At 42.2% G+C, this 12,845-nt stretch overlaps 1 protein-coding gene across 1 annotated transcript in view; it reads right to left on the reverse strand.

Annotated features, from left to right (window-relative positions):
* LOC120825454 (zeta-sarcoglycan) overlaps positions 1-12,845 on the reverse strand; it is a 258,783-nt gene that overhangs the window by 30,280 nt on the left and 215,658 nt on the right. Inside the window, exon 6 of the mRNA XM_040187064.2 lies at positions 11,468-11,540. Coding sequence (XP_040042998.2) covers positions 11,468-11,540 — 73 coding nt within the window. The remainder of the gene's footprint in view (positions 1-11,467; positions 11,541-12,845) is intronic.

A 12,845-nucleotide genomic window follows, 5' to 3' on the forward strand; every position in this document is an offset into this window, starting at 1 on the left:
AACATTAAAGGACCATTGCATTGCTAAGTTGACTGCAAATTCAGATTGTTTTTACTACACCTTTAAATCATATGTTCTAGAAAATGTCTCCCATAACACCAGTTGTCGGTTTCCTCGTCTGGATTGGGAACATTTGAGCTGTTTGGAAATCTGAGTTCTCCTGTGGTTCTACGTGTGTGTTCTTTGTTCTTTAATGTTCTTTATCTGCTGTGATTTCAGTATCACGCTGAACAAACCTCTAGGCATTTGTAATAGTCTTTACCCGCAGTAGAACAACTGGCTCTGTGGCAAAATCTGATATCAACAGCCGTCTATCGTGTGCGATGCACACTAAGAAACAGCCAACAGCTGAGTTCTCTCACTCACACACACACACACACACACACACACACACGGAACAGATGCGTGGCAATATGTCGAGACTGCTAATTATTAACTGGATGTTGTTGTTTTAACATTTACCCTGAAGATGTGTACAAAAGCAACACATGATAAACATTAGTAAAGATAAACAATAATAAACAAAGACAAACAATGACGTAAGTTTACTAAGGCGTCATTTGGCCCGGTGTAAAAAAGAATCCATCAAATCGGAAAGGAGAGCAACATAATGAGCACTGACAGCAGGAATACCGGTAGTATTACATTTGAGACCAACCAAATACTGTGTGGAAGATGGCCGAGGATTCTCTCTGCATAGGATGCTGGAAAACCTGAAAGTTAGGGACAGATTTCGGTTGTATAAAATAAATAACAGTCACAAGTACACAACGGCATGGAATTATTTAATAAGCGTTTTACGCGAACAACCCTGCTTCAACATGCTCAGGAGGGACTGAAGGTGTGAATCCTGATCTCTGACTGCAGAGTCCTGCCCCACCGTCCAAGCACCTACCAAGGACAACGTCAACCCTGAACATAATACAGCTAGCAATTTAATTCTAAAAAAAAAAAAAAGTAGTAGTGCGTAAATTGATTTTCTGGCTCATATGGGTCCAGGAGGGAAAAGCCCCTCAGTCTGAGGTTTTATCCAGTTGAAAAAAATGCTTCATCTTACAGAGTTAACCAAATACAACTTTATTATTGTATTCCTAAACTAAAATCAATTTAAAGCGGTTTTGTACAATGATGATTAATCTAGGCAACAAAAAGGTAATTGTTTTTCAGAGTTGGGATGAAACAGATACATTTGGTTTATATAAAAGATGTCATTTTTGTTTTGTTAAATACAAAGTTACAAAAGAAGAAGAAGAGTAAAATAAGTCTACAGTCTGCTGTGTGAAAGTTGTGCTCTTGTTCCACCCAACTGGGTTGTGCAGACACTACCGGGGGCCACGCTGCGTTTTGCTATTGGACGTTTGAGGCCCCCGGACCAAGCGTGCATCTTTGAGTATCGGCACAACTGTATTAGAAAAAAAAAATACCTTTTTAAAATCAAGATGCTTGGTAGAAGCCGACAATTATCAGAACAATGGACACAAAGTTTGATCAGAAGATCTTGACCCCAGATTTTCTCCTCCTCGCTTAAGTATAGGCCACTTATTTCCAAACATAGGAGAAAAAGCACTACTTTTAATGAGTAGAACATGGCAATCTAACAAAAACACACCACAGAAATTCCGATACATTATGGATCGTTCCCATAACCGGGCTTGCTCGCCTTCCCTCCCTCTCTTTGTTCTCAATGATTTCCCTGTGTGTCCAATCAATAAAGACAGAACAGAGCAGGGCGCTGCTGATTATCCTCGTTGTATCAAGGAAAATGAAGGTGTTATGCATCAAAAATCCAATTGCAGGGAAAAGAATTGCAAGAAAGTTAATGTGCTACTTTTAGGAAGCATGTCTGTGGGTTTGGTTCACTTGATTGGTGACAAATATTTGATGGAATAGTTGTAAAGATATTGAGTGGAGGGGGGAGTTTCGCAGTTTTGTAAGGAAGGATTGTGGGAGACAAATAGTAAAACGCTGAATTTCAAAGATCACTGTTGAAAACGTGAAAGGAATGAAGTGACAGAAGATTGAAGCAATTATCATCTTATCTCGCGCCAAACTTGCAATCGATCTTGTATGAAGTTGACCCAAGAAGCATTGCTTAAACACCGTAATGCAGGAGTTCTGCTGTTGTTTAATGGGAACTCTCACGCAGGGAGATACTTTTCCCTCAGGCACAGTTCAAAGAGAATGTGGCTCTTTCAAAATTTTAATGATTTCCAATTACTTTGATAGAAACCCAACTTTTAATCAGAAAGCTAGGGGCGGGTTTGCTCTCTTGGTTTTCAGAAGCTAATTAGTTGGGGTACTTTGCCTCCCCTCACCAAACCCAATTCATTTGACTGCGTCAGAGGAAGAAAACCTGGTTAAATACACTTTGCTCCGAGATGACTTCAAAAATTGGCATTGGAATTTGGCTTAATAGATCAAAATGATGTCTTTCCAGTATTGGAATATTGTAACCGCAATAAAAATGTTAATGTGAAGAATACTCTAATGTGTGGTTTCAAGTCACTGACTTAGGACCACTCAAGTATTCAAGATAAAGACAGACCATGTGCTTAGATTTCATATTCTTTTATGCTTCTTTTCTGTATCCACAAATATATATTCCATAGTAGAGAAGAAATGCCATGAAATTGTGTGGGTGAAATACAAGTATATTAGGTAATTAGCTGATACTGGGGGTTAGAATATAGTTTAAGTTATTTAGAAAATGCATGCAAATTTGATTGAAAAAGTCTGATGAGCTGGTGGGGAAGAACTGAGGCCACGTGGTGGATCATTTATCCAATCCTTCAAGGACTCATGACTGTCTCCAGGCCTCAAGGCTATTAAGACATATTAGCACTTCAAGACCTACTACAGAGACAGATGTAAAAAAACACTTTTGGCCCGAAAGTTTTAATCAGAAAACAACAGCTATTCATATTGCATTCATGTGCTATGTAATGAATGATGTAGAATGAAGGAAGAGGATGAAACAAAGTTCTCTCACATTCCTTCAGTCAAAAGCATAGAGGCCAGTCTTTAAGTGGCTAGGATGGAGAGAAATCAATCTCTCTGTGTGTCCCACTCTGAGCCCTTCTGGCTATTCAGTCAGCTGCTGTTTTACACCTGGGACACCAGATGAATGGAATTAAAACGCAATTACCGGCACTAGACAGACCAGCAGCAGCGAGGACCCAAAGAAGAAAGGGACAAAGACAGACCGACTTGAGTCCATCAAAGCTTCCTACAGTGGATGACCTTACTTTGGGATCAGTAAAATACAAGGAAAGAGAACACAAACACGTTCTGCTTTGACTGAGAGGGTTTGATCTCACAATGCTATGCAGTTTAAAAAGAGGAAAAAGAGAAAGGAAAAACACTGGTGACCAGTTCTGCGCGTACCCAGTATCTGGCCCGATGTTAGCTGGGAGTGACTCGAGCCCCCTGTGACCCTCCAAGGATAAGCAGTATAGAAGATTGATGGAAGGATTCTCACTAAGTGTTGTACCCGTGGGAGTAGTTGTTGAGGCGAGGGAGGGTCAAACACATTCCCAGCATTATGAATTGCTTTGTGTTGGTGTTTTTCCACTTGGGAAAGAATAGATTGATAAATCAGTTCTCCCGAGCCAATTACAGGGGTTGATCTAGTGGTGGTTAAACGGAGGTTTAGGAATTCTCACCTTCAACAGAGGATCCCTAAACCCCAAAGAAATAAAAAAATCTCACATTTCATCATTAAACTGAGGTTTGCTGATAATTCTGAATGTTTGGGAGAAGACTGCACTCCAATTTACAAAAATTAACCACATGTAGTTACAGGGAAATAATTAGCTCCTTCAGAGTTGGAGGTAACTGGATTGCTTAAGGGGTGTGTCATGTTTTCAGATGGTTACTGCATTGCAGCAACAGGATGCAACGACAGACAAAAATAAATTAATATTCTTTCCCATTATGTTATTTTTGAAGATATATGAGAAAGAATTAAAGTACCACTGCAGCGTAATTGTGCACAGCAACTCTTTTAATGGGGAAAACGCAGTTATCATTTATGCTGCCATGTGATCGTTGGATGTCTTAACCATTATAGACTCAAATCATAACTTAGACCTCGGCTAGAAAACTGCATAACCATGATGATAAAGGTTACATCTCTAAAACCATAATGTGACTATAGTGGAGGGGGGGACCCATGAGCCGTACGACAGAACAACAATGGGTTTGTTTAACCAGGCTTTGTTCACACAGGAAAAAAAGGCCCAATACACTTCTCTGACCGGCTAGCAGAGGAAGCTCGTATTCAGGGGCAAAAGGCAGAGGTTTGTTACCGCCGTAGGGACAACAGGGGGGGGGGGGGGGGGGGTACAAGGAAACTGCAGGAAAGTCTAGTATGATACTGAGGACAACCTGGCAGCAGGCGTGTGTGAGACAGGGGTTTAAATACTAAAGAGCAGGTGAGTGATTGTGACTAACAGGTGCACTGAATGAGCTGATTATGTGAGAGGGGGAAGCTCACCGTGATACATGTGGTTTATTCTAATAAACTGGGGGTCTTAATTAGGGAACACCTGTGAGCTTTTGTTGCAGGTTAAGGCCAAATGAAGATGACACCTTTAAATAAAAGCACTTTCAGGATTAATATCCCTTTGGAATTATAATATTACAGCTCTAAACCTACCAGATTACAGCACAACATGTTCTTTCTGCAAAGAACGATGGTGATAAAGTGAAGGACACTCTTTCATAGATTATTTTAGACAGTTTGGGTCATTTCTCCAGAATTTCCTGCCAAAATGTGCTATTTGCATTTAGTACTTGTACCAAACTATTTATAATACAGCGTCTCTTGTACCGTGGCATATTTTACATCCAGCAGCGTATCTTAGCAAGTTATTATCCCAAGCTCCCGTAAAACCTTCTGCCCCATAATATTCAGCCCTTCCTAGATAAAATCCTGTCCCCGGAGTTACACCAGCTCCTTTGCAGTCCTCTCTAACTTTCTCCCGATAGAAGGATAGATGGAAATAGAGCGAAGGGAGTGACCGGGGTAGGAGGCACAGAGCGCAGATCCTTCTCCAGTGCCCGTGCCTGTGTAAGGGCTAACTCTCCCCAGGGAGCCTCCTTATGACCCCAGGACTCGAATAAAGGGGAAGGAAGCCCCGAGGGAGGGATAAGAGGATGAACGAGGGAAAGAAACCGGGAGATATTGAGTGCTCACTGGCTTGTATTTATTTGCCGTGGAGCCAGATAAAAAAGGATGCAGACTATAGGTGTCATTGTAGCTTTCGTCAGTCTGTTTTAGCTGGGGTTGTTTGTGAATAGGCGGATTGAAGTTCTTCCCTCTCTACCTCGGTCTATTTCTTTTTGGCAGCTTGCTTTCCGTGTTTGAGTGTTCGAGAACTCATTTTACCAAAACTGGCATTATTTAAACGCAAAACACATTTTCTTTCAACATCTCAAATGCTTTTTAGTGTGACACTATTCTCTCTATTCTCAAAATGTACAGACAGAAAATTGTATTGCACCCAAACAAACGCAAGAAAGGAGAGTTCCTTCAAACAAATCCTGACATCCAAGGCTGTGACAACTGTTGTAGGCAAAGCATAAAATATAAATAACAATGAAGAGGTGGGAAGAAGACGACACCGCAGACATGTGGTGTGCAAATATTATCAGAAAAGGATGGGTTGCATCAGAGACAAAAGTAATGGTGGTTAAAAAGCCAACTATTTAGCATTGGAAGAGATGACACAAGTACTCCGAAATAAGAATTGTGACAGAATGCTCAATTAATGGAAATCAAAATTTTATTCTGTAAGTTAAGTCTATTAATACTGTTTTGAAGAAAGCTTAAGTTTGAGGTGTTGCAGTTGTCACGGCGAGGCCCTGTCTCCTGCCTGTGTGGTGTGGAACGGGCTCTAGGCTGAAGCCTATTCAGACTACCTGATGAGAAGTCACCTCACCTGCTCAGGTAACCAAGCTGCCTTCACCCAACAAATCACCCTGCGGTCCATCTACCCCGGTTCTTCATCCACTCGTCGCCAGGGCCCTGCTAACTGAGTTGGCCGGATAATTTACTTTAAATAACGTAGATCAGGCTTTTCGGTTCCCAGAAGCAGGTGTGGCTAAATCACCGTAGCAACACATCGAAAATGTTCATTTGAGCAGCTGGATTAGTTCACCACTCCGCCGGAAAAAAGGTTGGCTCTCTTCCTCATTGGTGAAGCTGCGATATCGGTTAGATTGACGTTGTATAAGGAGACAGTTCTCCGAGATCACAAAGACCCGCCATGACATCGCGATGACGTCTTGTTCGAGCGCTGTAGATGCTGAAGACATGGAATAAATTTACAAGAAGATTTTCTCGAGCCGTAACGTGGTGAACACCACATGCTGCAGCCGAGCGTCCACTGTCCCACAGACTGTCACTCATACTGTCTCACACTGTGTCTCTCAGACTGTACATGTTTGTACAGTGTTGCGATGCAGAGAACATCTGGAAATTTCTGATTATGAGTAACAGATATATACTCATTCTCACACACACACATAAAACTCCTAGTTCTACATGGCCATCCAAGATACATGAGCTGATACAATACATATGTCCTATTCATTCTTATTAATTAGACTCTTTGGGCTTGTTTTCATCTACATATTCTGACAGAGTTGTGATCATTATTCTCATTAGATGATGATGCATTCTATGAAGTCTCCTGCAAGCAGACACATTAAAAGACTGCGATGGATGTACAGAATAAACAACGTGAAATATGTACAATAACCTCAATTTATCAGACAATAATGATTCAAATACACATATGCGTTCATGATCATCTCCTGCTCATCAGCGGAGAAATAAGAGTCTCCTCCTTTTAAGTTTATTTGCCGTTTCCCATTAAAGTCGGTGATCGATTCGCGATTATCCTGATGACCGACATCTGGTTCAGATTAACGAGACTGTTTGAGCGCGGATCCGCCTTTGAGGAACCGAGACAGCCTGACATCAATTATCTCGTTCATTTGAGCTGTATAATGGGACATTTGATTGACTTAGTTGAACCACGTACGAGGAACCGGGCCCAGATCGTTGTCCAACCTACCTGGTGACTGTGCTCGGCTGCTCTTTTGAAGAGTGTTTTCAGCAATAGAAGTTTTTTGTTTGTCTTCATACTGGCCGTGTGTTTGTGTCCTTTCATTTATCCCTCCTCCCAGTTCCCCCGTCTGTCTGCCGCTCCCTGCCTGGATGTCCCTGCCATTCCCCACTGTCTCCATAGCTGTGTCCCTGGCAATAAACCAGTGTCTCCCGTACCTCCTGGTCTCTGCATTTCTACTTCATATCTTCAGCTTCTCTGAAAAGTGCTGCACTCACACGATTGTGGCTTCTGTAGTTGAAGTTCTGCCTCGGCCTAACTTTGTGCTGATAATGAAAAGCAGTTTTGTCGCTGCATCAGTAAACTGTACTGACTGCTACTGCTTCAGTCAGAACATCCAGGACCAACTCTCTACAGTTACTTCTGCTATTTTCAGTCTCTTTGTTGCTGCTGGTGCTTGGGTGCCTACATTTTGTCAATCTCTTCTTCTATTTTCATGTTATGTAGTCAACAACCTGTCATGAAGGACTCTCTCTAAGATGTTGAAATGCGCTGCTCAAAAAGATGCCAGGCACATCCCATTTTTTCCAAAGCGACTGCTTTCTGTCTGCCCCGCCAGCCGCTCCACGTACACAAAGTGCAAAAGCAGTTTCAAAAAAGGCGATCACATCGGAGGCTTTGAAAATGAATGGCATCGCGTTCCTCGAGTGCTCTCTGGGAAGCAGGCTGCTGTGTTCGTGCAACGCTTCCCAGTTCTAGCTTTGTGTTCTGCATTCATGTCTCTGTGGCTTCTGAAAGACTCCCGGAGCAATACAAATATTTACTTCCTCCCTCTCTGGTCACTATGACGGCACATCGAGCATCTTCAAACCTGCCTAAAGTCGCTCCTACCTTGTTGCATAGGTTTATTCTTGCAGCTTAGCGTCTCGCAAATAATATTTCTCCAAGACAGGACAGTAGCATTTGTTTCTGTCCAAGTGCGACTTAATGTAAAGTGTCTGATCGGAATTTCTTGACTATTTCATGAAGTAAAGAAGATGGCATCAAACTTTCTGCGTTTCCCTCTTCCCTGCTCGCCCGTGCTCGCCGTTAAACCGTAAGATAGATCATTAGCTTTAAAATGACTTCAATCCGCTCATTACATGTCCCATTAAACCTCGCCGCATAACGCTTTACTTTTCATAACGAGACAGAAGAAGAACGGGGAGATAGAAAATGCACATGTGGGAAGATCCAGATTCTAGACAGAATGACAAAGTGTGTGAATAAAAAGCGTAAACAACAGAGAGTCAGATAGTGAGGAGATGAGAACAAAGATACCACGAGAAAAAGGAGCCAGATGGAAAGATAGAACATTCCCAGCAGAGAGGGATTCATTGATCTTGGTTGAATAACGTGGCTGTGAATAAATAAATAAAAAGATAAACTGTACCTTTTTTTTTTAATCTTGAAAACATCTAACAAACCTCAAATTAAAACAGAACAAAATCCTCATGATAAGGACTATGCTTCAGCTCGTTTCTCTTTCCCAACCATTTAACAGCTAATGGCTGCCATCTGCAGCATGTAATGGTCTTTTTATCAGTGTTATTGTTATTCACCCCGCCCCCAGGGAGGTCAGTGCAACGTGTGTGTGTGTGTGTGTGTGTGTGTGTGTGTGATGGCTCCACGCAGGTCTCTTGCCGTTCTGTATTCATACTCTTGCAGTGACACAGCTGTTTTTGGGGTGAAAAGTGGTCACACGTCATGTGTGCCATAAAAAAGTTCTTTGCAGGTGTGCATTTAATGGGTGTGTCAGTATCTTCATTTTATGTTTGCACATTATTACGATGTACTTTGCGTGTGCACACCGTTAATTTTATATTTGCCCACCAATTAGTTTTCTTCAACTCCCCAGAAGCGTTCATGTTAGAAAGCGGTCTTAAACCTTGTGTCATGTGTTGGTACCAACATTCACGGGAGTGCTTCCCGTTTTCTTTAGTCTCCTTCACCGTGGGTTTCCTCCCCTTCCTTCTCTCCACTGACCCGTCCACTGACACAATGTTCCCGCCCTCCCTCCCACCCCATATCCTTCCATCCTCACCTAACTCCACAACTCTCTCTCACTTCTCGGTTCTTCTTCAGCTGACCTCACTAGAGACGCATCCTCCCTCTCCTCCTTTCATCGCTCAGCAGTCTTTTTCTACCGATTCGCTTTCAAGCATTCTTTCGTATCTCTCCGTATGACCATTTCATACCTCTGTGCCCAGTGATATCAATTTCTCTCTCAATCTATTTTAAACAAAGTTTTCTTTTCTTTTAAAGGTAATTGCTTGGACTAATCTAGGAAGAAAAAAAGGACAATACTGCAGAAATAGAACTCCTTTTACAAATGTCCCCCGCTGGACTCAAACACAGGATTTGCCAATTAGAAGTCTAGGATTAATGAGCAAACACGGCCCCCCCTGACATATTTTACCCTTGTTGGACTCTTCATTAAGCCATGCTATATGGGTAATACGAAAGAAAGTAGTGGGAATGTAGGCGAACTAAAAAGGTGGCACAAATGGGGGAGTTATTGGTTTAGACAGTAATGAGAACTATTTGCTTGATTTATGGATCAACTTGAACAGGTGATTTATTCAGGACGACACAATGAGAAAAGCATTCATCATTATTCATTTACCTCCAGACCCTATTAAGGTGCTTTTAAAGGTTTAAGAGAGGGAGAGCTTGGCGCGACTGATAGCACAGCTGTCAAGCTTGAATAAAATAATGAAGGGCTAACGAAATCAGGACAACAGCACTGTCTTACAATTTGTCACATTTCAGATTCATAATGTTATGAGGTGTCTTCTCACAGAATCCGATGAAAAACAAACAAATTATACAACTTGTTTAGTCGACAGGTGGTCCTTTCATCTTAATTGTCCCTATTTATGACCACAAAGGTATAAACTGAGGCTGTTTATGCATCCGCATTCTTTCATATTTTCTACATCTCATTATGTGCTGTTGCTGCTTCTCAGTCTCCCTTCCTCGTCCGGTTGAAATCTATTCTTCTTCACACTAACTTACGTGCCCTCCTCCTGAACTCTTTCCCTCAGTCACCCTCCTCTGCCCAGCTGTCTTCTTTTTTTTCTCAAGCTTTTCATTGTCCTCTTCATCACCCTTACTCCCACCCTGCTTACTCTCCCTCTATCCAGTCAATTATATCTTCTTCTTCCTCCCCTCTTTACCTTTTCCTTTTATACACAGCATTTCACGCCTTTTGGTTTCCTCCATCAGTGTGTCAGCTTCTCCTCTCCTACATGTGCATGGGAGACATCCAACATGCAAAACTCTATTTTTTTCATCAGTTATCATTTTGACAAGACGTGCCCTCATTTGCTCACAACCGTTTAAATCTACTGAGTCTGATGTAAACTGTTCCTTATTTACGCAATAAGGTACGAGAGGCTGTACTTTATCGTCCAATAATGTAAGTTTGAGGGTGTTGTTAGGCCCGTCGCGCCACGGAGGCCATCAACCCTCGAACTGTTGCATTATTGAAGATAAAGTACAGCCTCAAGTACCTTATTGCTTTTACAATACGGTTACCAGTGAAATTATAACTGGTAAATAGCTGCCTTTCAGCACAAAATAGTATTAGCCACCAAATGTTGTGTATCGCATTTCAGTAGTCTCGAGAAAAATAGTCCCCGTACGTGCGTGTAAACCGCATTGGGTTTCCTTGCAAGATCTCGCACCATCTCATTCATTCACATCGCTCATGACGTCAGCCTTAATTGTCCGGTTGTGAAAGCTCGCATTGCCTGAAACCGATCATTTGTGGGATTTCCTGGTCTTATTTCGGCGATCGCCACTGAGCTAAAAGCTGAAATGTCAACTAACTGTCGCGCAAAATCTAACCTGTTACTTTGAGTGCGCAGTGATACGGAACACTCGGGTCAATGTGAACAGCAACTGTACATTATCGCTCAATAATTTACCTCCCGTGATTCACTCTCAACCAATCAGAACGCTGGATTTCATCTACACTTGTTATAAAGAATCATAAATACACATTAGATCAGCCCTTCTGGTAAAATAATAGAAAGCAATAATCTAGCGAGGACTACACAAGTTCAAGGGGATGAATTGTTCAATGGTTCCACTTACAGCCCAGGACTCATACAGCCAGAGCACTATTGTTCCCTCTGTCAGTGAGCTGATGAAGGACCAGCAAGATAACTTCATTTCTACTGCATTAACATTCCTTCTCCTTTGGTGTCACTAAGAAATGATCCATAAAAACTCTACTGATAAATATTCTACTGCAAAACAACAAGGGGAATTTGAAGCAAGCCACTGTGTCGGCCTGAACACCCACTCAGACTCGCACACAGACGCACACCCATAATGTGAGAACTTACTTTAGGTCTTGGAACGGTTCTGCCCTTACATGTGACGTCTCTACAGAATGGCTGAACACCACGCCTTCATTCCCTGTGGAAAGAGTAAGAGTAAAATAAAACATGTCCATGTGTATTATTACATACTATTGCATTGTACCTTTTTTATTTGGGGATTTGCGGCAGCCACAATTATTTAAGAAATAATCCATTAAAAAGGCATCGTCTTTCTCTAGCTAATCAACAAATTATTGAGGAAGCTCATAACTACAAATCAATCATCATTTCCCTGAGCTTGCCGTTGCACTCCCCCTAGAAAGACACTTTACTGATGCAGAAGCGTGCAGTATGAACATGATTGTTGGCGGAACAGGTTGCCTCTGGTATACTGCGGTGTTTGACCCTCCCGTGTGCAGCAAGCGCCTCTGCTTTAGCCTGCAGCCCTGAACAGATGCTGAGGGGGGAAGTGCTGGTCGGGGCTCCCGCTGAGACCGTAGAAACGGCGTTAGAACATCCGCACCGCAGAAATTTCAACGGATCAAAGGTGCATCGAAAGGGCCGCAACTCGGAGGTAACTGTAGCTGTTACTAGTTCAAACTCCCAGCGAACACTACACAAATGTCTGCCTGTGCCACTGGCCGCAGAGGGAAAAGAGGAAAACAAGCTCCCAGTTCTGTTGACAACAGAAAAGTTGTCAGTTAAAGGTCTGTGTGTTGCTTTGCCGGATTGCTACGCTGCACACTGATGTTTCCCGCTTTGTCAAATGTCTCGCCGGCTGTTTTGTTGTAGCTCCTGACTGCGTTCCTTTAGGTTTCACCTCTTGATTTACAATCGTCTTCGATTCCAATGAAGTGTTTCAAACACGGGTTTTTCAGTTGGGGAAATCACCAGTAAGTAAGGGGTGTGAGGTATGCAGATATTAGAAATTGATTCAAAAGGTTCCATCATCTGCCTTTACAGTTTTGTGTTAGACTGAACACTCTACCAGGTGTAGTTCTATGGCTCCTGTCTCAGTAGTATGAAAACATCCCCAAAGGCAACAAACTCGCTACGTCTACCGTAAGCCGACAGAGTCAGTGCCAAGCGAGGATTAAAGATATTGAGCCGTAGACATTTTGGTGTCTCCAACACACACAGCGGAGGAGAGGCAGGCAAGGTAAAGATGATGTTCTTGGTACTGTTCACAAACAGGCTTTTTAATAAGTAAGAGCAGTGCATCGGATGCTGATGTGAAGTTGTTCATCTAGATGTCAAAAGGTGCTGACAAATGTTTGCAAAAGTAACAGGCACATATTTAAATTCTCAGGTGTTCATTCAGAATATAGAATTTGTATTCTTTTCTTATGGGAATATATCTTTGTGTGCCGTGTAAGCCGTGTGCGTCCTAAAGTAACTTTGT

Source organism: Gasterosteus aculeatus, chromosome 9 (genome assembly GCF_964276395.1).
Source record: "Gasterosteus aculeatus chromosome 9, fGasAcu3.hap1.1, whole genome shotgun sequence".
Lineage (NCBI taxonomy): Eukaryota > Metazoa > Chordata > Actinopteri > Perciformes > Gasterosteidae > Gasterosteus > Gasterosteus aculeatus.